At 43.5% G+C, this 26,882-nt stretch overlaps 1 protein-coding gene across 2 annotated transcripts in view; it reads right to left on the bottom strand.

Annotated features, from left to right (window-relative positions):
• Positions 1 to 26,882, bottom strand: part of EPHA3 (EPH receptor A3) — a 318,240-nt gene that overhangs the window by 276,794 nt on the left and 14,564 nt on the right. For both annotated transcript variants that reach the window (XM_024208613.2, XM_024208614.2), the window contains exon 2: positions 18,782 to 18,846. In XM_024208613.2, the coding sequence (XP_024064381.2) occupies positions 18,782 to 18,846 (65 nt within the window). The remainder of the gene's footprint in view (positions 1 to 18,781; positions 18,847 to 26,882) is intronic.

Here is a 26,882-nt window from a genome sequence, read left to right as displayed (position 1 = left end):
ATAACACACTAAAACAGTCATTGTGTTCACACTCAGGTCAATCCGTGTAGGAGTGTGGGTGTGTGTATAGCACACGCACACACCCTTCATGGTCGACAACCCACCTTAAAGGGACTTTGAGGGGAACTGCAGTAAAGTGAGGCCTTCACTGAAGCTGCATTGCAATGGGGAGGATTACTAGGATCCTAAAGTCAGGGATGAGGTACAGGGCAATTGGAGGATGGTCCTGATCTCCCACATTTCCTCTAGTATTCCTGTGGCTGGAGAACAAAACCACAGCTTATTCTGTACAGGGGGAAAACACAGTCCACACTACAGCAGCAGAGGAAAACTGACAGGGGAACCTCACATTCCCACCTTTTTACCCCCTCCCAGTGGTTTTATCGGAGGAGGTCGTGTCCTGGTGCTCAGTCTTTAGTGAGCGAATGCTCTCAGTGAAGTCAATAGGATTTGGCCTTATGTGCTATGCAAAGTGGCCAGAGAACTGGATCAAAGGTGTTCAGTGGTCAAGGGAATAGCACTCCTGCTTGTGTAAGATTTTGTTCTCTTGTTATAAATTTACCCTCATCAAGAAAGGAGACTAGCTCAAGTTGAACAGAGTGACCACATTTGTTTCTTCTTCTGATTGCAGGAAACTCACAAATTATGGGTAGTTTGTTGCATGTCTGTTTTCTAAGTCCTTGATGGCTGGGTAAATCTTACTATCCTTGAGAATTTAAAATAGGTTAAGGGGTGAGTAAAAGTTTGCTAAAAAAAAAAAAAAAGCCCAGTACTCTGTTTTACAGAAGAACTCAAAAGGAAAGTCTTATCCTGTATCTAAAATCAGGTCTTATAAATGAGGAATAACTAGACAGATGAAAACCAGGCCCCCATTCACTAAATGAACCGACTTCCTACACAAAATGCCCTGCAACTTGGCATGCCAAACTTGTTTACATTCATTCATTGCGATGCCTTCAACTCAACTACTAAACTAGGTTAAACAAACACACATCAAGTTTGACCAATGTTTGTAAATACCTCTGTATGCACCAGTTACGATACATGTGGTTTAAAAAAATTACTTCAAAACATGTCAGACACAATTAAATACAAATGTTACATGCAACATAAAACACACTGGCAGATGCTCCCCAATGATATTACTATGCAAATTACTCAAAAAGAACCCAATGGTACACTTTTAGCTATTATAGTGTACCACACTGGTCCCTCTTGTATGAGCCCACCATTCTTCATATTCATTTATAAAAATAGAGATTATGCTATTTGATCATAACCAAACACTTTTGTTCCTTGTACAGCTTCAAAATAGATCCCTGCCACTTTTCAGTCACCTCAGATTGAAAAGTGACTCTTAGTCGCATAAGATCTCATTGTCTGTATGAAGTTTTCATAGTCACCAGTGTTCCAGGCTCAAATACAGTGACCCACACAAATTTCAACAATTTATGTGCACCTGTGTTATTAACTGGTCTAACCAAATATATGATTTAGCTCTATGGTTTCAATGCTGCCCTCTGCCTTGTAAAACCAGAAACTACACTGGCGCTGCTCAAACAGCAGCTGAATTTCCATGATTCAGTGTTGATAGAAGTACTATCAGGCTACATCTATACCACAGACTGCTGCTGGTACAGCAGTGTTGGTCAGAGGTGCGAAGAGGTGTGATTCCTGACTGACGTAGCTATGCCAGCAGAAGCCCCTAGCACAGATGCAATTATACTGGGAAAACAGTGCTTTTACCAGTACAGCATGGAGGGTGGTTTTACAACACCAGTATAAAGTGCAGTTTTGCCAGTGTAGCTGCATTCACACAAGGATCACTTTACTGGTATAGCTTACCTATAACTATGTAGTATTCCTATACTGATAAAGTACTCCTCATGTAGAAATAGCCTTAGTATTTCCCCCAAAAGCCCCATGGATAGAACTCCCATCATATTCATTTTCTATCCCCATGTTTTCTTCTCCCCAAATTTCTCCCAGCTTTCAATGTATCAACACGCATTGAAAAAAGTTAAAATAAATCTGCCAACTTTTGAGAAACAGAGATAATTGGGGTGGCTTGCATTCCACCCTCTGCTATAATTACAGGGGAAAACAGTATTTTTATCCTATCTTCTTCTACATCAGGATGACAATTGCAATTACACAACTGTGCAAAATCGTTGCCTTATTTTATTGTCCTCTCTTCCCACACACCCTCATTTCTTTAATAGTCGGTAACATTTGTATCATGGTGACATCTCAAGTATGCTCACCCCCTCAGGTTACCAGTTTATGTGAGGAGCTCTTTTTGCATATAAGAGACTAATATGCAGGACAAAGATTCAGATGGTCCATGCCGGCTGACAGTGTTGTAGTGGGTAGGTTTGCAGCTGGGCTGTACATTCATTTTATGAGCTGCCTCTCACTGTCCCCCGCCCCTCCCAATCCAAACAATACTATGATATCAATTCTGTTAATGTTCACCCCCGTAGATGTTTTCATTGTAAGAGAATGTTCTCATTTGAAAATCATTTACTCCTGAATGGATGCCACTGAATTACAGTGCCAGCAGGAGGGGCAGAGTTCAGCTCCTCCACAAAACATTCCTTCAGGCTACAGAATATTTCCACAAATGCTCTGCAGTCTCTGCATTTATTACAGGTTTCACAGTGAAATTAAATTACCTTCACGGGTAAATAGCAATAAATGCGACACAAATATTCATGCAACATTAAGGGTTCACAGCTGAGCCACAAAAATATCAGGAAATGCAAAAGCTCAAGTTTCAGCAGCAACATTAGCCTATTAGCCATGTTGCTCATCCTGTAGGTTTCATTTGTCACAGGCTGAACGCCCCGGTGAATGAAGTAGGTCCAGTTCCAGGACAAGGGTTGCCATATGGTTGCCATATGGCCAATTAGGAGGGTGGGGCCGCACCTGGGGGACAAAGGACATGGGGAAAATCAGAGACACGGAGACACCCAGTGAGTTGGAAGAGCACAGACTGGAGGAACAAGGAAAGTGAGCTGCCTGAGTCAGAGGCAGGTGAGAATTCCATAGACAGAACTACAGAGGACTGTACTTGAAAAGGTCCCGCAAAAGAAACAGAAGGTGGTTCCTGGGAAAAGGCTGAAGGCAGAAGAGCAGCAAGATGGGTTTGCTGGCTGGCATCCCCAAGCCAGAGCCAAGGCCTGAGGGGTCTGAAGGCAGAAATAGCAGCAGAGAGATGTCTGTTGGCTCTAAGCCAGAGAACCAGAGCCAAGGGCTAGAGAGGGCTGAAGGAAGGGAAACAGCAGAAGATCTTGTCCACTGACATCTCCAGAGCTCAGAGAGCTGGACTCAGAGGAACTGTGAGAGAGCAAGGAGGAGTGAGTGATACTCCCCAGGCAAGGAGGCTGTGGGGGTCCCTGCTGGGAAGAGCAAGGGCTGGGAGGGCTGTCGTGGTTACAAGAACAGGAGAGGACTGACAGACTCTGGGTGTCCTTGAAGGTGCTGACATGTGGTACGTGGGGCATTGAGGGATGAGATGTCTTGAGTTTTAATGACTGCGTATGTTGTGGACATCCCAAACCCTGCAGAGTTTAAAATTTTCAGATTAGGGGTTTTGGTTCAGGCCTAACACTCCAGTTAATAGGCAATGAAAAGAATGCATGCTCACTGGATTTCTGTACATTTGAGCTCCCAAATTAGTGTCAAATTCAGCTTCTCTGAACCATACGAGTGTCCCAACATCTTAGTTTCAGCTTCCACTTGCGTGTACCCTGTATCCAATATTCAGTTCTCTCAAATTTTGTTATTTTCTAACATTTCTCATTCAAACAACATCATGAACACACTCTTCAGTCTTTTACTTGCCACATTTCAGCATTCAACTGTTTTTGATTTGTGTAAGACAAATGTAAACAAATGTGGTCCTCTTCTTTACACCAAGAAATACGTTTATTTTTCTAAACACAATTGAAAAGTTTTCCTTTTTTTTAAAAAAAATAAAAAACCTACACCCTTCACCTCAGGAAAACCTCTCCCACACACTTTTGGGCAGAGACCATGACTTAGATCATCATCTACCTTGGAGAAATTCATGGGAAGGGGCAAAGGGTCTAGGAAACTTTCCAGTTTCTAGCCAATTGCCTCATCTGATAAAGGGTGATTTGGGGGGCAGAGAGTGAGTATGGGACATGGCTTCTTAATTCCCCAGGAGCTCAGGAGAAGTGGAGCCTTAAACCCGTGAGGTAAAAACCTCTGCAAGGAGGGCTTGATTCATAGTGTTCTGTTGTCCCCTATTTCCCATGACATCTGCACTCCTTCAGGAATCAAACCGCTGTTGGTCAAGTCCCCGCATTGTTGAGTAACAGCAACTACAAAGGTGGTGAGGGGTACAATGGAAGTGAATGCTGCTTGAAGGGAATTTCTGTGTTGAAACGTTCAGCAGGAGACAACGCCAGAGCAACTACACTCCTGATCCATCCCACTTCTTGGATCCCTTCTGCAACCTCAGCTGGGTTCTCTGCATGTCAGTCCCTCATGGAAGCTACCATGGTAATGGGCACGGCCTCAAAACCTAGCAAGACCAAGCTAGACCATCTGTGTCACCCACACAAGAGAAAATTCAGCAGCAAGGAGTAATTTCAGACTATTGTGAGTGATAAATAGGTTCTAATTTAAATGTTATAGCCTCAGCTACAGAACTCCCAGCATCACCAATATTTGTTAGCAGCAATTAAGTAGGTCTCTAAAATTAAGGCACACAAAGTCATTGTTGAAAATTTAAACCAACATCAGTTAAACCTGTCCAGACCTGAACACAGGTGGAGTGCTGGTTAAAAGCTAAATTTTATTGTAGAGCTTGTACAGTACACTGGCATTATAGCAGAAAGGAATGGCTAAGGGGCAAGAAAAGATTCCTCAACAGCAAAGATAAGCATTTCCCTTTTCTACATGAGATATAATGTGTCTGATATTTGGAATCTACAAATCTGATGCATTCATCGTAATTAGCATGTATGTCCTGTACGTAAAATGTTTATTTTGGTTTTAATTTATTATTTTGTTTTAAAATCAAAGATCATATGCAGAGCTGTTCCAAACTTCTTTCTTGGAGTCTAAACAAAATCCATTCTCAGTCATTTGGGGAAGAATTGAATCAACTGCCTCTACTTGCCCAATGAGTTATGTGCTCAGCTCACCAATCACACTGTAGGGCAGTGTGTCAGTATGTGTGTACACAGACTAACCAGCAGCTGATGATCATTCTACATGTCTTTATTTCCTTTTCGGGCTTATGAAATTCAACTCTTTCAACAGCGGAAAATGTAGCTCCAGTCTGAGTGGCATCAATGGGTATTAGGCAGGGAAACAAACAGATAAAAGGACCAAATCTCATGTAGCACAGTACAGCAAAACTCACAGATTTCATCACTGTGCTATGTGTGTTGTAAGACAGTATCTACACATCATGCATACTGCCTTTGACCTCACCATGCACCTCACTTAGTGCTTAATGGTAGTTCAGTCACAGCCTAAGAACCGTGAATATAAATAATACAAATAACCTGCACTTGTATAACACATTTCATTCCAAAGGATCTCAACGTGCCTTTTGAGCATAAATTGCAATACACACCGTACTCCCATTTATCCAAAACCCTATTATCCAACCTCCATATTATCTGAATCCCAGCATGAGATACAAACCCTCTAAAGCAGGGATTCCCAAACTGTGCAGCGCGCACGTTCGGGAGAGGAAGGCGCACAGAAAGGTCCGGGCCAGCCTTGGGGAGCAGGGAGGGAGTGCTACACATCCAGCTCTGCTCTGCCACAAGCCTCCCTCCTCCCCAAACCCCATTCACCCCCCAGGCCTGTTCCGCCTCCAGGCCCGGGCCAGCCCCCACAGGGGGCAGGGAGGGAGCGCCACACGCCAGCCTGGCTCTGTCCCCAGACCAGCTCCACCTCCAGGCCCTGCTTCGCCTCTAGCCCCAGTTCCTCCCCCATCCCCAGTTCTCCACCCAGCCCAAGCACCACTGCCGAGGAAGCTTTGGCTGTGCAGTAATGGAGGGGGGCACAGACAGATTCCATTAACGATAAGGGGGCCGTGTGACTGGAAAAGTTTGTGCATCACTGCTCTACAGCATGTCTCATGCTGGGGGACAATGAAAGGATTTGGATGAGGACAAGTAGGTTCAGATCATGGAGCAGAGTCCCCCAGCCAGTACAGCGAGGACGGGCTCCTGGAAGCCACCCTAATGCTGAATGGCTCCTGCTGCAGGGCAGGGAGCCCTCTGCAGCCCCGCTGTCATGGGAGGGAAGGAGCAGGGGCCGTGACAGTGGGGCTGCCGGGGGCTCTCTGCTCTGCTGCAGCGCTGGTGACACCTGATCCCAGCAGGCGCAAGGTGTTGTGGGGGAGGCTGCAGTCCTGGCAAGGGAGAGCAGAGTCCCCCACAGCGAGGAGGAAGAGGGGAGGCCACCCCACTGCTGAATGGTTCCTGAATTCTCAAGTGTATGAACTCCTGATTATCCAAATAAAATCAGTGTCCCCCCGGCTATTTGGATAGTTGGGAATATACTGTAAACCACTTATCAGTATTACTTCACCCAGACCCAATACATCTCTGCCTCTGGGGGTAAAACATACCAGCTGCTTAAGAGAACATGGCAAGTCTAACCAACTTTAGGGCAAAAAGTGAAGAATACCACCATGTTCACTTGAACGTGGTTAGATGAGTTTTATCTGTATTCTTCCAGCATGACACTGCCCATTAAAAACCCCGTAGGACTGGTTTGATATACTTCTACAATATTGCCACCTACTAAACCATCAACACAACTTACTGCAGCACCCAAGTGTTCAATCAACATTTCCCAACCAAGTATCGATTCAGATCAAGCATGTTTAGCCTGAGAGATCTGATAGGATCACAGTACAAAATAGTCTAGCTGCAGGTTCTCTGAAATCTGGTAACATCCAAATTCAAAATTTATAACATATTTCACTTTTTCATGTTAATATTTCCTTGCAGTTAGACGCATTCTTCTTTTTCAGTTCCTGTACTGATCGGTTTAGTGTTGCTGCATGTTTCCCCTCCCCCCCCCAATATCTGCAGCATGCTACACATAGGTAGCTGCATTTTAGGAGCTTCAAATATATATGGTTTGTAGAGTGCTTTGGATCCTTCGGGATAAAAAGCGGTAATATGAATGCAGCTGATATCTGAGAAATGGTATGTCCATCTGAACAGGTTTTAAACTTTTTCTCCCCCTCATCTCCCTCCATCCCCTCAAAAAAACCCAGACAAACCTGGAAGTATCTGTACCCACTGTAAGGGTAAGTATCAAGCCAATAATATGGGAGTAGCTATGAAAATGAGACAGTGTAATGGTAGCATGGGAGTGACTATGTTGACTAGATCAGCCCTGCAATACTCCTAATAAAAGCACCCTATCCCAATTAAAAATCCAACAGCCAGATGAAATGTCTGACTTTGTTGCTAATGAAGTTCCTTATCTGCACATGCTCACCATGCCCTTTCTCCCCCCTCCCCCTGCCCACAAACTCACAAGTCATTTCTCACCTCCCCATATATCCGATGAATCTCTTCACTTCCTTGTGGTTGTCTGCTCAGATTGTGTTCTAAGCATCTCTCAGACTCAGCACAAGCCACTGCTACTTTCAATCCCTGCTTCAGAGCCACACGATGCATGAGGAGCAGGACTTGGGAGACAGCGATCTCACCCTCCTGTGAGGCTAGGTAGGACAGGGACTGCTAGGGGCATAGCAGAGGGAGGGAAGGGAGTCTATGGTGGCAGAGGGGGAGAGGAAAGCAGAAACAAAGAAGGAAGAACTGATTGACACCAGCGGAGATGGGTGTGTTTGGCTGCCTGCTGGGGATAACAAGAGGATGAAGCAGTATAAGTGACTGGAGGCACAGAAGAGCCCTAGGTCCAGGCCTAGAGGAAAGGGAGGAGGTTCTGCTAGTAGTGCAACTGTTGCCAGGGACAGGCAGCTGAACTCCTAAAATATCGTAACCCCCAGTTACACAACATGGCTGTGTCTCCTCTAGAGGCTGGCCAACAGAGGTTGATGAGCTGCTACTGAGCTAACAGATTTCAGTCTTTAAACTCAGGCCGGAGAGGCTCATTGTTTTTGATCCAGAAGTCCAGGGTTTCAATTCTTGGTGCTGATAACCCACCAAGGAGCTTCAACTAAAAATACTTCACTTGCCAGCTTCAAAATTAGACTCCGTGAGGAAGTGGGCAAATGAGATGTTGCCAGACTGAACGAGATGTTGTCAGAAGCCTGAGCACACTGAGCTAACTGCTCCTGCAGTTAAAGTGCTATTCCCTTGTCCTCAGCCAACCTGGCTCCAGAGCATTTATAAAATATGACATGTACAAGATGTACTTTGCAGTCCCGCATTTTGTAAAACAAGGTAAAATGTTTACAGAAGTCTCATCAATTAATAGGCAGAACTGGTCTGCAACAAGGAGGAAAATAGTATCTGTGACGCTAGAAGGGATGGGCTGCATTGTAAAATAGATAGTTAATAGTGATTGTCATTGGATCCTTATCAACGAGCATTGCCTGACGGACACAGAAGCTGAAGCAGAGATAATACGTACTTGGCCCAGGCCCAGAAGGCTGTATTATCAATTCCATTGTTTGCCAGTACATCACCTCCAATAGTAAATTATTCCATTTATTCCTTTACCTCCAAGTGCCCCTTTAGAAAGTAATCTTTGGTTTTTGCCACAAGTCAGCTACGACACATGCAAATAATTACTTGTTCGTGGAGAGACATTTAAAGATATTATTGAAATTTTAGAAAAATAGATTAAATTAGCCACAGACAAACAAATTAGATGGTAAAAGTTATGATGCACTAATAGCAACATTATCAAGAAAAACAAAATTTACAAGGGATTTTTAGTAGAAATTATAGCTATCAGTTTTGTGGCTCAACTTGTTAGAAAACATTTATTTTTCCCTAATCTTTCTCAGAGTAGTCCTGTCACAAATATGATCTACTCTTTGCATTTAAGACACTATATGACACACCATGTTTTTTCTTTGTTTCCCAGTCATCTTTAGTATTTAGTTATTATATTGTGTGCAAATAAATTCTGCACAACAGAGAATTGGAGATGTTAGAAACTTAAAGGTAAAACATTCCTTTAGAAAGAGAAAAACATTCAATGGTCATCTCTTTTCTGATAACTTACCACAAATGGTCTGAATTTATCCTGACAGACAGACAGAAATAAAATTCCTGCCCACAAAGGAAATGACACTCTTTCTAAGCTTTGAAGTTCAAAGGAAAAATGGGATGCTGGAACGTGTGCAATACTAGTTCCATTCCAAGGCCGAAATAAAGATTTTATTTGGAAGTTGAAACCTGCATTTCTTGAAACCAGAGAAAAATGATACCCAACCTGCAACAACCTATTATACAAATGGCAGAATGATTGATTGCATAACTAATGAAATAGGATGGACTTCCAATATTTTCCCCAAAAACTAAATAAGGGCATTGTACTTCCTGTATACTTAGCTGCTTTTTTGTTTGTGTAATATTCTTTTTTTTTTTTTAAATAGAAATGCAGCAAATAATTTGAAGCAGTGTGGGGATAAACTGAAAAGACTAATGTCCAAAAGGAAAATAATAAAAGGAGATCATTGCTGTGGGAAAGAGCAATTTGAATTGGAATAAAAATGAATTTGCTATTACTCCACAAAAAGAGTTATCAAAAAACATGGCAAGATACAAACATTCCTATTATCAGAATGAATTTGTTAATCAGTCAGTTTAATAAACAAAGGAATACAGATTAAGATTAGAATTTACTAAGCAGTCCAATAATTTATATAATGAATTTGGCAGTTTTTCCAACATTTTAATGAGGGGGTTTTCATTAATATTCACTTACTTAGTAGCACCGGAAAAATAATTCACAAATCTATATGAATGTCAAAATGTTTTCAAATTATTTCCCACCTCTCCTTTTTCATTCAGCTCCAGCTAAAATAATAATGACGTCGTTTTCTAACTTGTAAACCTTTGCTTGGACTTTTTATTCTAAAAACTGGTCTTACCAACTTAAGTTAATATGCTGGTCAAAAAGCATCAAAGCCGACTAATGTACACAAAAAGTCTGTCCTTGAATGTACATGCACGGTTTCCGTTCACTTCAACAGAAGCTGCGAACATGCATCTGACAAAGAGTGATACTGCCATTAGGCTTACACATCAGAATTCAAACAATCAAAAAAACCTATTGCATATCCTATGGTTAAAGCTCCTACGTATAGTAGCTATGAAGAGGAAGAGTTTACAGTACAGACATGACTGTTTGACTTCAGCTATTATTTAGTAAAATGAAGAAACCACTGACTCAAAAAATTTCATCTTCACAATCTGACTCATGGCTGTGACAATTTAAACAAATGACATTTTAGTTTAAAATACTGAGAAAAATTTTAAAAGCTTCATGGAAATACAAAGCAAAATTCTTCACTTTAAGGGTGAGAAATACTAAAAACTACCCTAATATTGAAAATGAAGTTCAATCCAAAGGAATGAGACTTTACACACACATTTATATATAGTTGCAAGGAAATGAAGAAAAAATATGTAGGGCATGAATCGTAACACTGCTCTTGAATTTAATCAGAAGATCAGCCCAAAGGTGAAAATGCTATATTTAAGATGTATCCCAAACAGCACACGTCCAACTGACCAAGAATCACAGAACACATATGTCAAAAAAGTTGATTTCCCTCAATCAACTATCCAGCATATGAAGGAACAGTTATAGTGTGTAATTCACAAAGACAGAATCCCAGGTGGTTTCTTCTGGCAACCAGTTGTCAAAATACTCGGTTTGCATTTCAGACATCATCTACAAGCACTGAAAGCTAAAACGACAGTATACAACATATAAAATTGTTAGGAAACCAGAATTCATGCAGAACATTGAGAACCTAAAAAACAAATGCATAATTTTTAATAAAAGCTCAGTAACCTCTAGTGAATAGGCAGAGACACTATTTTAGACAATAAAACACATCCTGTTTCCATTCGGAAGCAGGTTTAAATATTTAACAATAAAGTAGATATTTTCTACTTTAATCTTTTGTGTTACACAATATTTAGCATTCAGGATTGGTTATTTAATCTTTGAAGTGCTTTACTAATGTTTAATAAAAACGCACACAACACCCAGCTGAGCTGTGTAAGTACCGTCTCCTTTTCACACAGGGGAAAAAGTGAGAAGATAAGTTACTTGTCCAAGGCCAAAGAGTGAATCCGAGACCAAGGTATCAGTCAACTTTAAATGCCTAGCAATAAAAAATGCAGATGAAGCTTGTCCTTTTTTCATCTGAGAGACCACCACGGACAAGGACCCAATCTGGATCCATACTGTATCCAAGCTCTCAGAACTCCCATGGGCACCAAGGATCTCACAGTGGCTAGAGTACTCTGCTTCTTTGATGCCAATATTGGAAGAAAAATGTATCTTGGTGGATGTCCCTTCCCTGTGGGTTGTTTGATCAACTGGCTTTTTACCAGGACTTCTTTTGCCAAAGGCAAATACAACCATAAAGATCTCCTTCCTCCACATCTAGTCAGGAATGACAACCAAAGGCATATTTTACACAGATTTTTCTTCTTCTCTCTCAAATCCCATGAAAAAGACCAGAAACTGAACATGGTGTCATGTGCCAAGTATGTCAGCTAAAGACGAGAAACAGAACAAGTTTAGCTGGGGGCTGTCATTTCAAAGTTAGCATTCTGGTGCAATGGAAATATCCAAGAGGAAAGGGCGGGGGGGAGGGGGGGCTCTTTTTACAACATCCTTTTAAAAGGAAAAGGTCTCAGGACAAGCACACGCAGCCCTTCCTTATTTTGGCCCAACTTCAGCAAAACTTGATTAAGCATGTGCTTAATTTGAAGCATGTGTTTTAAAAAGTCCCACTGAAATCAGTGGATAGAATCAATGCTGAACAAGGGTAGAGTTAACACATGCTCAAGGGCTTTCATGAATCAGGGCCTCAGTGGGACTTCATGGGTCTAAGTCAGTGAAGAGAAGGGAACTACTAGCATGAATAAAGGACCCAGCACTGAATTTGTGTCTTTGAATATTTTTCCCATTGGGAGGCTGTTAGTTTATTCCTTAGCCAACCTGCAGTTAGGGCACTTGGGAAACCTGGGTTCAAGTCTCTGCTCCACCATAGATTCCTAATGTGACCTTGGTAACGCACTTAGCTTCTCTGTGCCTCAGTTCCCCATCTGTAAGATGGGGATACTAGCCCTTCTCTACCCCATCAGGGTGTTGTGAGGCATGCCAAGATTACAGCGATGGGGGGAGGAGGCCATATAAATTCCTGAGAGAGGCAGAACAAAGGGATGTGGGACCAGATTCCAATATGACAGACTATTTTCAGCCTTTTTGAAAAATCTGAAATAAGCCATTTTCCTCATTTTCATTAAGGGTTGATCCTGCTCCCATTCAAGTCAATGGAAAAACTCCCACTGACTGTAATGGTGCAGGATCTAGCACTAACTGGGCAACCCATATTTTGCAGGAGTGGGAAATGCTGTTCTTCTCTCCCTGCCACCCAAGCCACAGGCTCCCTAATTGGGATCTGTAGGTTCTCTCTTCCAAATGCCCATGAGTGTGAGGGTAAGGAATAAACGGGCATATAAGCCAAATGTTCAAGTGTCTATAGTAAGTAGGGTGACCAGATGTCCCGATTTTATAGGGACAGTCCCAATATTTGTATCTTTTTCTTATATAGGCTCTTATTACCCCCCACCCTGTCCCGATTTTTCACACTTGCTGTCTGGTCACCCTAATAGTAAGTCCCCTAAATCTATAATTAGGGACCTCAGTAAGTCCCCTGAATTTCAGTGGTATTGAGCAACCACAGCTCCCAGTAAAGTTAAAGTGGAGGTGCAGGTACTCAGGGATCATAAATGCTAGCTATAGATTTAAGTGCCTTACTTCAGGCACCCGAAATTTGAAAATGTTGGCCATAATTTGTTAACTCTGATTATATGCAAGACAAATGTATCCACAAATAGGTAGGACACATTAACCATATATGCAAAGAGTGGTTATTTTCTATGGTTACTAACAGAAAGACAAGATAAGAACTGGTTTTATCTTTTTTTCCTGTTAACCACAGAGAAAACAAATACATTTTCACAGCCAAAAAACATTAATGGTAACATTTAAAAATTAGGCCATGCCCTAATGATACTGCAGTACATCTAGTACATTTTATATTCATGTCATGTCATGAGGCGGGGACATGAAAGTATTTGAGATGAATTTTTTTCAAACCAAAGAACAGCAACCTAGGGTCAAATCCTAGTCACCTTATTTATGCAAAAAAATCACCCTGAAACCAATATGACCACTCACATAAATATGCAGAACGGGGTTTGGACTCTACTCTTTTTGGACTTGTATGAATTATCCATCACATTTGTATTGTATATTATTAAAAGTCACTTGCTTTTTTATCTTCTCAACCCCCCCACATCTGTGCTGCTGTAATTTACGTGAATTGCAGTTAATGATCAGTTGCGTTATGCTTAATCAGCATATCAATAATATACTCTGTAAAGACTAAGTAGCTCTTCTTTTTTCCCCCTTTAATGAAATCTATGGAAATGGAACGGGTATTTGACTGACAGTACAAAAAGGTTGCATATGCAGGTGCTAGTGGTGGCAGCACAGGATACAGGCTTTGTGGCTGCTGCCAATTACATTCAACCATAAGCACACCCAGCTATTCTATTTTTTAAAGCAGTTGCTTTGCTGTCTGGATGGGCCAAGGTTTATCTTGAACTGGTTTGAATGAGCTTGACCAGATCAGTGTCACTGATGCCAAGATTATGGGTGTGTGGGATGGCTCAGGGAATGATCACATTCTTACAGGGCCATATTAACAACCAGGGGGCTAAAACACTGCCATCAGGGAGTTATGTGGGACACACACATCTCTGAATACCAATGAGCCATAAATCTTAACATAAATATTCAGGAATTTCTAAACGCTTCTGTTATATAACCCCAAGTAAAATCTGATTTCAGAATGAGATATAGTACAGAATACTGAGCATGACAATCACTTCGAGTCATTTTCTAGAATCGGGTAAAATGATTAACCTGAAAAATCTGTATTAGATACCTTTTGATAAATCACTGGCTGTGGGGTTATTTATAGAAGTAACCCTCCTCAGCATATTGACATTTATGGCTTCTGATGGGAATACTGCTGGATCTTGGAAAACAGCTGGCACAATACCAGCATCCTCATTTGTGAATCACAGCCTCAAGTGTAGCTCTATTAGCTTTACCTTGTAAATCACCACCTCGCTATTAGCAATGCTTCAGTACGAGGTGACATCTTTATTATAATGTTTTTTCCACTGAAGTTTAAGTTCATATTTTAGTTCGCTGGAAGACAGATGCAGCCATATTTACAGGGTTTAATTAACCCAGTATAAATAAAGGACTATGAAAAGGATGTTTCACTTTTCCACTGCCATTTAACTTTCCTATTATTATATCACTTTTATGGCACAGTTCATACTATTTTATTTTTCTATTTCTATTTTTAAAAATTTATATATAAGTTTTTAAGCTTAAAGTATCACAGTATGTAATGGAACACAGTTTGGGGCCTGGTTCTGTACCACAATCGCACCAAGATAAGAGATATAAGTGAATTTACTATTCTCTGACTTCAACCTAAGAATCTCATTATTTTTGAAGCACATCAGTACAATTCTATATGTATTGTACAGTTTTGTCCCCCAGGGATATTATGGTAGGTAGGAACCACATGTACAGGAAAAGCTTAGGCAGACTTACCCAAACCAATACTGACTTGTAAAGGCTAAAAAAATTGCTCTATGGGATACGAGTGTCCTGGTAGAGTAATCTAGTAATCTGTTTTTCTTACAGCCGTTATGATGCCCTGTATCATTCCTCTGCCAGCTGCTTTGCCTCTTGCTGCTTTAGGCATCCAAGGCAGAAGAGGCACAGCTGCAGGGAGATCAATAGAGAAGCAGAGTAGAGCAGAGCGGCTGCCAAAAGAACCAAATGGGGCTTTGCAAATCAAAATAAAATAATACACGATGGAGACTAGAAACTGATGAGCTAGGAAATAGCTGGGAAGTTCTGTCCTGGACACCCTACTCAACAAAGTTGCTTATTGAACAGTCTATGACAATAACAATTGGAAACCTTGGATTCTACGATCCCTCTCAGGGCCGGCTCCAGGATTTTTGCCGCCCCAAGCAGCAAAAAGAAAAAAAGTGTGGAGGGGGGGAGCCATGATCGCGATCTGCTCTACCGCCGCCGCTTCAGTCTTCGGCGACGGGTCCTTCGCTCCCAGAGGGAGTGTGGGACCCGCCGCCGAATTGCCGCAGAAGAGCCGGACATGCCACCCCTCTCCGTTGGCCGCCCCAAGCACCTGCTTGCTGGGCTGGTGCCTAGAGCCAGCCCTGATCCCTCTTCCTACCCATCCCACTCCAGAATAAAAACACTCAGTCATGGTCCTGTCTGGATACACAGATTTTTTTTCTATAAACATTTTAGACTATTATTTTAAGGCACTGTGATCATACAAACGATACTATTTAGCATTTCCAGGACACTGGCTATTCACACAGCACTTCATAAACATTAACCAATTCAGTCCTGTGAGGCAGAGGAAACAAGTGCAGCTATTTCCAATGTACAGATGGAGAAGTAGACTAAGACGACTTGCCCAAAGCTAGTGAAGGAGTCACTCACAGAACTAGAAGCAGAAGTGTGACGTACACAATTCCCAGGCTTGCATTAAGACCAGAGGCCAGATTTTGATATGATGATCAGAACACACAATTGGCGTCAGATTTTTAAAATAGTACACTACCCTCTAGGCATCTAAATGTATTGGCCAGGTTTTCAGAAGCATTCAGCACTGAGCAGCTCGTATTGAAAACTCACAATACTGAGCAGTTAAAAACTGAATATTATCCTGGAAATGAAAAATCTGATTTTAAAAAAATTCTCTTGCCAATACTGATGGTTTGAAAACTAACTATTCTGTGTACCCATAGTTTCATTTTATGTCTCTACCATGTATTTCAAGCAAATTCGGGTAGAGAAAGTGAACACCACCACACACTGACGTACAATTAACGCTGCATTATTTGTAGGGAGGCCTGAGGTCAGATGTTCTAGCTCAGCACTCAGCAGTTCCCATCATTTAGATACCTAAAGTGGCAGCTACTGGCCTGCTTTTTAGGAATGCTCAGCGCCCAGCGGCTCCCACAGAGAACACTGAGTTATGACAGGGAACATCCATAAAACAAAACAGATGCACAGAATAAAGTTGACAAATGAGCAGTTTTGGCAAGATTTTTTATTAATATTTTAAACTGCCGAACAGAACCTTGAAATCTGAGACTTCACACACTAACTACTTCTCACTCCCATCTGAGTCATCTTACACCGACGGAAATGCCAGAATCCTGACTCAGATCATACCACTGCCTCCTCCAGGCAAGCTGATGAATCACAGGCTAGTGATCCTTTGGATAGGGGCGGGCAAACGTTTTGGCCCGAGGGCCACATCGGAGTATGGAAATTGTATGGCGGGCCATGAATGCTCACAAAATTGGGGGTTGGGGTGCGGGAGGGGGTGAGGGCTCCTGCTGGGAGTGTGGGCTCTGGAGTGGGACTTGAAATGAAGAGTTCAGGGTGTGGGAGGGGGCTCCAGGCTGAGACTGAAGGGTTTGGAGGGCGGGAGAGGGATCAGGGCTGGGGCAGGGGATTGGGGCATGGAAGGGGGTCAGAGGCGCAGGCTCCAGGCAGCGCTTACCTCAAAAGCAGCTAGCAGCAGCAGCAGCAGCAGCAGCAGCATGTCCCCCTCCTGCTCCTACACAGAGGCGCAGCCAGGCGGCTCTGTGCGCTGCCCTGTCCTCAGGTGCCGCTCCTGCAGCTCCCATTGGCCGCAGTTCCCGGCCAATGGGAGCTGTGGGGGGTAGTGCTTGGGCGGGGGCAGCGTGTGGAGCCCCCTGGCTGCCCCTACACGTAGGAGCTGGAGGAGGAACATGCCGCTGCTTCTGGGAGCCATGCAGAGTGGGGCAAGCCTCTGACCTCGCTCCCCGGCTGGAGCGCCAGAGCACGCCAAGCCCTGGACCCTGCTTCCTGGAGGGAGTTCGAGGGCCGGATGCGGCCCCCAGGATGTAGTTTGCCCACCCCTGTTTTGGATATGCTAGAAGATTGGGCATTCAGCCACACTCAAGGTGTGGCAGGAAGAAAGACAGATAAAGATGAGTGATCCGTGAAGTATGGATAATATGGAGCACCCATAGTAAAATAGGAGATGGAATTACCTTCAATTCTATAATCTAATATCTCCATGAGGAAGAAGCAAAATGGCTATTTAAGTAGCATTTTTCTCAAAACTACCACTAATCTGGAAGGAAAATGAACACAGAACTCTGCCCCAATTAAAACATATTGCATTGTTTCATCTGTTGTGTGCCAAACAAACAGAGTTCTCAGATACATACATGCAACGCCAAATGAAAACTCCACCAAATCCAAGGAGAGAATTTGGCCCCAGGTGCTTTATTGTCACATTCAATTACTCAAACAGCAATAAAAAGAGTATTTGATTTCCAAATGGCTCTTTTTTTGTACATTGTTCTTCTAATTTACAGTTGGGAAAAGGATGGAGTGAATACCAAGAATGGAGAGGAATAATTTAGTATGGTACCTAGGAGCATGACACAATGAGGAGTAATGGAACGAAATTAAGAAAGGAAATATTTGGACTGAATATAAGGGGGAATCTTTCTGACTGAGACATATATTAAGCTGTGGTTTACTTTCCCATTGGATGGTGAGAAAGCTTCTTTACTTGGGATTTTAAAACTGACTGTGAAAAGAATCTTTTTAAAAATGTACTCAGGTGAACCATCCTCCACTGTGATACAGGAGTTCTGGAGTTTCTTTTACCTACTGGGAAATCATAAAGTTTCAGCTATCAAATGGGTGACCTCTCCTTTAGTAACTGTGATAACAAATAAAGAGGTAAAAGTTTGGTAAACCATAAATCAAGTATTAAAAAAAAAACTCAAACAAACAGAATTTATGTGTCTCTCTTTTGCTTCAAAAAAATTAAAAACTAGGAGTATAGGAATCCTAACACTAGACAATTTCAGAGTTACAAATAAGAGATCCGGTTTAATTTGTTCTAGACAATATTAGAAAACATACAAGAAAACACACAAGAAATGTATCCAGACATTTGCCTAACTTTTACCACAGAGAGAACAGCACCTTTAGAACAAGTCAGCCAAAAAACAAAAACCCACAATATAGACATTTGTGACATCGGCTGAAAATTGGTCTACATATTTCCATGTCAGTTCTAGTTCATCTAAGAGCATCACTAAGCAAAATAGTTCCACACTACATGTTAGAAATGCACATCATACAGGCAGGAAGATTTAAAGACAATTTGCATAAAATGGGGAAGCCCCACCCCTTTAATTCTTTCCATTAAGGGTGACCTCACCATGGGCATTACATGCAGTATGATGTATGTTCTAATGAAAAGGTACCATAGTAATACAGAACAAACCCTAATTTCAAATTTAGAATAGACTATTTTTGAAGCTCCAAAGAGCCCCAGCATAGCGTTCTCTGAAGAGGAAACAATAGTTAAATAGCACATTGATCTGTAGCAGCACTTTCCCATTTCACAGTCTAATGAACTCACCCCATGTGATGGGTAGGAGATCCAGCCCAGCTCCCCTTGAATTGCTTTTGAATCCAGCAGATTAACTATAAAAGAAGACAAAATGAAGAAGAATGAGTTTAATTTGCCTCTGTCCCTTTAACCACAGTTACTCTCTACTAAAAGATCTGTTTATTTGGGGACCTCATGAAGTGGTTGATTTGTTCAGGTGGCCTGATGGTTTACTACATGAAAGAGATTAAAAGGATCAGCTTGTTTATATTAAAACTTTGTAAGTACAGAGGAGGTAGAACTTTTAAAGCAATTGGCAAAACTAAGCAATGGGTGGATCTCTGTCCAAATTCATTACAGCGGGGAGAGGAGGGGGGAAGAGGGAGGAAATTGAGCTGGTCTATCTGAGGCATACAGTACAAGGTTCTCCCCTCATACGCCTGAAATTTGGGTCAACGCATCTAACTACATAGGTGAGATGTGAATATTTAAATCTTTATTTGATTAAAAATAAAATCTTATATTTTCCCCATATATAATTTTCTCAGCATACAGAAATAAATAAATAATAAATGCTGTCTAAGGGCTTTACCCTTTCTGCCTTCTGATAAGATTGATTCTCCGAATCATCTTGCACTAATGGAGTATTTTCTAAAATTTTATTAAGTAAAATATTAGATTTTTTTTTTTTAAACCACAGTGCTTTAACTTCAAGAAAACTGCCACTGGATAGCTATCGTCAGGGTATTCCTTTTTCTTTTAACCGTCTACTAGAAGAGTGCAGATTTTATTTTGGAATACCTTTGAAATGAAAAGTATCTAATTAATGAAATGAGGTTCTTTTAAGCTCTAAAATAGATCCAATAAAGCCCATTATTCCCTGATGCTCTTGTTTTTGCAAAATAGCAGTAAGTTTTATTCCATTTGACTAGAGTCTACAAGTAATTGATCACATGGCTCCACAAACCACACATTTATTTATTAACATGAATCAGGACAGATGAACCAATACACATTAGTGACAACGAATCACTGTCAGTCTTAACATTAGCACCAGCCAATGAGACATATTAATACACAACAACAGGGATCCATGCATCTCTAATATTTATCATTTACAATTAGAGATTTTTGTTTTAAATATAAAAACTACTGACAATGACAAAAGGAAGACATTTCATTCCACATACAAGGGAGTTTTAACATCTCAGAATGATGGGTCTTTCAAAAAGAAAACCACATAACAATCTAGGCAGTTATGTTGTAGGGGTCTTCTGTTTTTAAGCCTGAAGGGTTGTCACTGTTCCCAGGACCAAATGGTGAAGGCATTGGTGCTCAGAGAAAGAAGAGGAATGGGATTAGGAGGTGGAAAACCCTGAAATTATCTATAAATCTGTTAAGTAGAGCTATCTGCATTAATTTTGGCATCCCTCATGACTTGCTATTTAATTATGGCCATTACTAAGAAAAAAAGCAATTAAAACCTTTTTTTAAAAGTGCCAAACGGGGGGTGGGAGTAAGGGGTGGGGAAAAAATGAGTGTATGAACTCAGAAATAGACAGACAAAAACAATACATTATAAGGATATAAATATATTTTCACAATTGTGTTATTCCTCAGTGAAGGAGTTATTCTCCAGTCTGTGAAAACAAAAGTACTTCCCTTACAATTACATACCCATTTTTTAAGAAAATTACATTCTGACTTATTTCATTTTTTCTAAGGCCTGGTCTACACTACAAATTTAGGATGACATAAGCCGCGTTACGTCGAACTAATATTGTATGTGTCTACACTATGAGTCCCTTCCGCCAACGTAACTGGCCTGTAAAGTCAACTTCTGTACTCCACCTCCATGAGAGGCATAGCACTTGATTCGACGTCTACGGGTGGACATAGGGATACTGTAGACCAGGGATCTCAAACACGCGGCCCACGGGGTTCTTTCATGTGGCCCGCCAAGCTCCCCGCACCCCCCGCCCCTCTGTCTACCCCGTGGCGCCGCGAGCCCTGAGCCGCTCCCTGAAGCAGCTGGAACTATGTTCCTGCAGCCCCGAGGGGGGGGGGGGCGGAAGGAGAGTAGAGGGCTCCGTGCTGTCGCTTCCAGGCATAGGCCCCCGCAGCTCCCATTGGCCGGGAAAGGGGAACCACGGCCAATGGGAACTTTGGGGGGGGGGGGTACCTGGAGGAGCAGCAAGAGCAGCACATGGCGCCGTTTCCTACTCTCCTCCCATCCCCTCCAGGGACTCCGGCTGCTTCCTGGAGCGGAGCGGGGCCAGGGCAGGCAGCCAGCCTGCCCTGGCCACGGTGCGCGGCACTGCCACCCCGGAGCCGCTCTAGGTAAGCGGCGTTGGCCAAAGCCCGCACCCCTCCTGCACCCCAACCCCCTGTCCAGAGCCCCCTGCCACATCCCACACCCCAACTCCCTGCCCTGAGCCCCCTGCCACACCCTGCACCCCAACCCCCTGCTGTACCCCTCACCCCTCCTGCACCCCAACCCCCTGCCACACCCTGTACCCCGACCCCCTGCTGTACCCCTCACCCCTCCTGCACCCCGCACCCCAATTCCCTGCCCTGAGCCCGCTGCTGTACCCTGCACACCTCCTGCACCTCAATTCCCTGCCCTGAGCCTCCACCACACCCCGCACCTCTCCTGCACCCCCTGGGGGCAGAGCTGGGGTGAGGACTTCAGGGAAGGGGTTGGAATGGGGGCAGGGCCTCATGGAAGGGGTGGAAGGGGGGCAGGGCAGGGGGCAGCAAGGGCTGGGTGTCAGTGATGCGGCCCTCGGGCCAATGCACTAGTCCTCATGCAGCCCTCATGGTCATTTGAGTTTGAGACCCCTGGTGTAGACACTGCATTATGTAATTCAAATGAATTGGCCTCCAGGAGGTGTCCCACAGTGCTCCGCTGTGACCGCTCTGGAGAGCGCTTGCAACTCCACAGCACGTCAGCCAGGTACATATGAAATAGCTGCTCCCCTGTTAAAGCCTCTGGAACTTTTATTTCCTGTTTGATCAGTGTGGAGAGCTCGCCAGCCCAGCTGATCATGGAGATTCAAGGCCGCAAACGCGCTCCAGCATGGAGTACCCAGGAGGTGGTGGATCTTATTGCTGTGTGGGGAGAAGAGTCTGTGCAGGCAGAGTTCCTATCCAGCAGAAGAAACGCTGACATCTATGCCAAGATCGTACGAGGCATGGTGGAGAAGGGCTACACCAGGGACACACAGAAGCACCACATGAAAATAAAGGAGCTTCAGTAAGCGTATCAGAAGACAAGGGAGGCAAACAGTCATTCTGGTTCTGCCCCACAGACATGCCACTTTTATGAGAAGCTGCATGCGATTCTCAGCGGCAACCCCACCACTACCCCAAAATACTCTAGAGATACCTCCAAGGAGCCCCAGGCGACCTCGAGCAACAACGAGGAGGACATCGTTGACGAGGAAGAGGAGGAGGAGAGTGCGAGGCAGGCAAGTGGAGGATCCATTCTCTCTGACAGCCAAGAACTGTTTTTAACCTTGGAGCCCACCCCCTCACAGGACCAGCTGGTAGCGTAGTGCGATGCCGGGGAAGGCACCTCTGGTGAGTACACATTTCCAATCAACCCATTGGGGTTACATGCTATTATTTTTTAAGTTTAATCTGAACAAAAAAGTAGGTGTAGTGGGTTTCTGGGAAAGGCTGCCTTATTTCGTCCATCACGGTAGGTCACTTTCCCCTGCCACTCCAGTATTAAGTCTGTGGCATCATTGCAGTACACAGCATTGCAGTGTAAGGACCAGGTCTGTACTCAGACGCTTGCAGCATCTGCTCCCTTGCCATAAAGTGTCAATCCACTGGGGCAAGGAGGAAACATCTGCTGTCCCTCTACATACCTGGGGCTCCAGGGAGCTGTGGCATCTGAGTCAGAGTGCTCGACAGCAAAGCAAATCCACCAATCATCCTGACTAAGCATTTAGGATCTGGCAGTCTCCTGCCCAGCTCCAACTGCCATTCTTCACAAACTCACTTCTATCAGACTAATGATGAGCAAAGAGAGTCCTGTCGCATAGCACCCCACTTATTTCAGATCGTACCTACCATGGTTGCCATTAAAAAATTCTCAGTAGCTAACAATTACCACACTTAAGTATGAAACGTTATAGTTTCATAGAAGGAGGGGACAGAGGGTGCAGAATGGTTGCAACCTCGGCCCACAAGGACCACAATGTCTCACCCGATCCCCAGAGCTTCAGGTCCATCAGCAAAATCCCAGGTCTTTTACTGCTGGGAGCTGTTCATTTTATTCTCTTAATCACACTAGAAACTGGCCACAGGGGACACCAGCAATTAGCTTGGTTGCACCCCACCCAAGCTAGGTATTATTATTTAAAGAAATGGAGTTTCAAGGGAAAACAAACAAGGGAAGCATACAGGTATGACAGACATGTGTGGGGGGGGGGGGGGCAGGATAAGCTACCCACCCCTAAGCACATTGGATTTTCCAGTGCATTTTATGATTTTATGGCTATCACTAGGTAAAACAGCCTGTGGTTATAACACACTCACTTTAACCTACACCTCACAGGTAAGGAGTTAACTTGATTGCACGTCCAAGAGGCTCAGCTGCATTCCTTTCAGACACATGTTGTTCCCCTTCTTTGATATCTGCATGTGTGGATATATTGTCTGAGTTGGCCTCTTTACATCAACACAAATAAAAATGACATGTTTGAAGTTTCCCTCATCCTAACCATTAGTGTACATACCATTCATTTATATAGCACTATTCCCAAGTTAGCATGGCATTAACCAAGTTAGAATGAACAAACAAATTACAGAGCAGGAAAAAGTCTGCAATTTAGACTTAAAAATAGCAACCAAATTAGCTAATAGTATCCATCTGGGGGGGGAGCGGGAATTCTTCCAAAGGGGAGTGAGGTGTTGAAAAGCACAGTATTAAGCAGTAGCAGCCAGGTTATCATCTGCATGTTGAATGCACAAGCTGAATGCAATAGAGGTCTTCATCTAACTTCCAGTTCCTTTTGTCCCTGCTTCCACTTCTTCCATCCCTCAAAACAGAAGCACCAGACACACCACTTTCACATGCATCCTACATATTTCACTAAGACTCGCAAATATTTATATACTGATAAATTCAAGGCGGCAAAAGCTATGCTCCAGACCTGTCATTCTGAAACAGTAGATAATTTTGTGCCGAGCTTATTGATCAACTTTGTACTATATAATCTTGTACATCCCCCATCACTTTGTGCTGGGAGGGGCAGAGACTGACAAGTCTACTACACGTTACATCTCTGTTGGAAAGAGATCAGAAAGCCTTATGTATCCTCACTTGTCTAACCAGGTTATCCCCACTCATTATAAACACAGCCAATTTCTCCTTCTCCGTTAAATAGTGGGAGGTATAAAGGAAGAGAGCACGGGTGGAAAACAATCAGAGAAAAAAAACCTGGGGGATATTGATTGTCCTTGTAAAACATCTTGCCCTTTGCTCTGTGGAGTCATCAGTTGTATAATGGGATTCATATTGGAGGTGGGAAAATCTCAGTCTGGCTTCCACTGCATAGGAACACATAATTTTAACAAGAGATAATTTTGTTTCTCAGAGATTTAGGTTACCAAGAACCTAACTCGAATTTGAAGACAGAACATTTTCCCCCTAGAAACAGCCTTCAAAGATATTTTTTCCCAGAAAGAATGAACATCTTTACCTGTATCTAGAAATATACAACTTCCCTCCCCGCCACGTATTATTTATTTTTAAAAAAGTATCTTGCTCACTGGAAAAAAAGTCATAAGATATTCAGCTCATTTTTCCTAAGGCCCAGAGGAAGAGCAAAAACATACAATCTCATTTCCACATACTTCAGTACAGGGCAAACAATTAATTCAGCTAGACCTTATTAGGCTGCAACAGGCACAATGCATGGCACAAAGGCATGGAAGAGGAAAATGATTGATACAACTAGACGTCATGTGTCACAACATGATCCATCATGCTAGAAATCTAGAGGGAGGGAATTTTTTTCCTAGAACATAAAATGTAAGGACAAAGACAAATAAAAATGTGAATTAGATATTTGTGGCCTAAATGTTTTTGCAAGGAATTACTGGATTATAATAAAATAATATGTCAGATGGTAGAAACTATTGAACGGGGCAGGCAAACGTTTTGGCCTGAGGGCCGCAACAGGTTTCGTAAACTGTATGGCGGGCCGGTTAGGGGAGGGGGTCAAGGCCTAGCCCCCACCTCCTATCTGCCCCCCCCCCAGGACTCCTGCCCCATCCAACCCCCCCTGTTCCCTGACGGCCCCTCTGGGACCCCTGCCCCATCCACACACCCCCACTCCCTGTCCCCTGACTGCCCCCAGACCCCCGCCGCCCCATCTAACCCCTCCTCTCATTCCTGACAGCCTCCTCGGGACCCCTGCCCCATCCAATCACCCCTTCTCCCTGTCCCGACTGCCCCAAGAACCCCTGCCCCCTTCCGCCCCATCTAACCCCCCCTCCTTCCTGACTGCCCCCTGGGACTCCTGCCCCCATTCAACCTCCTGTTGCCCCCCCCCGACCGCCCCGACCCCTATCCACACCCCTGCCCCCTACTCCCCTGCCCTCTATCCAACCCACCCTGCTCCCTGCCCAGAGCACTGGTGGCTAGCGGCGCTACAGCTGCACCGCCAGGCAGGAGCCGGGCCATGCTGCCGCCGCCACCAACATGCAGCACAGAGACCGGGTCAGGCCGGGCTCTGCAGCTGCACTGCCGCAGGAGCTCACAGCCCCGCCACCCAGAGCATTGCGCCGGCAGCGGAGCAAGCGAGCTGAGGCTGCGGGGGAGGGGGAACAGAAGGGGAGGGGCCGGGGGGTAGCCTCCCGGGGCAGGAGCTTAGGGAGCCAGGCAGGACAGTCCCATGGGCCGGATGTGGCCCGCGGGCCATAGTTTGCCCACCCCTGCTATTGACCCACATAATGAAATCACTTCAAAGATTTGATTAGATGGGTGGTAAATATACCATAGTATACTAAGACCGCATGTTGATTTATAAAATCAACCTGACCAACTCATTAAATGTAATATAAAGAAACATCCAGCCAGATCTTCAGTTGGTGTATATCAGGGCAGACTGGTAAGTGTTTAAATATGCAATTAAAATACTTCTTAATTAAGAACAAAAATATATATTTAAATTTGATCTTATGCGTTTTAACATGAAAATCAGGTGAACTGCATAAAGCTTGAGAAAGAGTAGCTAAGATGTGCAGCTATTTACATGACAATATTTTTTTCTGTATGAGAAATTATTATATCCAAGAACACTATTAGTATAACCAGGAACCACTCCAGTGAAGTCAGTGGTGACATAAATTGTTGCAAGTGCACTGAACACATGGCCCGATTTTCAGAGATGTTGATTTCAATGGGACCTGTGGATGCATGGCATCTCCAAAATCAAGCTAATCTCCCTGTTTTACTAATTTTGGGAAGGGAGGAGGGGTGAAGTGTCTAATGGTTAGGACAGGGCACTGAGAGTCATAACTCTTGGTGTCTTTACAGTTCTCCCATTGATTCACCTTGTGTGATCTCAGGCAACTGACTTAAACTCTCCAAGCCTTTGTTTCTCTACACTCCTAAAATGGTTGGATTATTAATCTACCTCAGAGTTGTGAAGTTTATTTCATTAATGTTTTAAGTACTCAGATTTAAACCCACTGAGCCCAGTCCTGCACAATGTTCAGCTTCCTCAACTCTCACGGACATCACTGAGGGTGCTCAGAAACAGATTTGATTTCCATGGCAGCTGGTATTATAGAGCCGGAGTCTTATTTAAAATGTTACCATAAGAACTTGCTATTCATTCCTCCAAACCTCCAGCCTTACTAGCGTTGCAATATTTAATTCTTTGCTCAGTTTGTTACTGTGGGAGATGTAATGTGGACTCCAGCTGAACAGATACAATGCCAGATATCGCTGCTTTAAACCGTTTTTCTTCTCTACAAAATGTTTATGCCCCATCGGGGGAGCGGGGGGTGTCATTGGCATACAATTGTCATAAAAGAATGGCAATATCATACCAAGGAGAAATGAGCGCAGAAGTGTTCTTGTAAGACAGAGATAAAAATCAACAGCTCA

This window comes from Terrapene carolina, unplaced genomic scaffold, assembly GCF_002925995.2.
Source record: "Terrapene carolina triunguis isolate 2854851 unplaced genomic scaffold, T_m_triunguis-2.0 Scaffold558, whole genome shotgun sequence".
Classification (NCBI taxonomy): Eukaryota; Metazoa; Chordata; order Testudines; family Emydidae; genus Terrapene; species Terrapene triunguis.
This window is presented reverse-complemented; position numbering and strand designations above follow the sequence as displayed.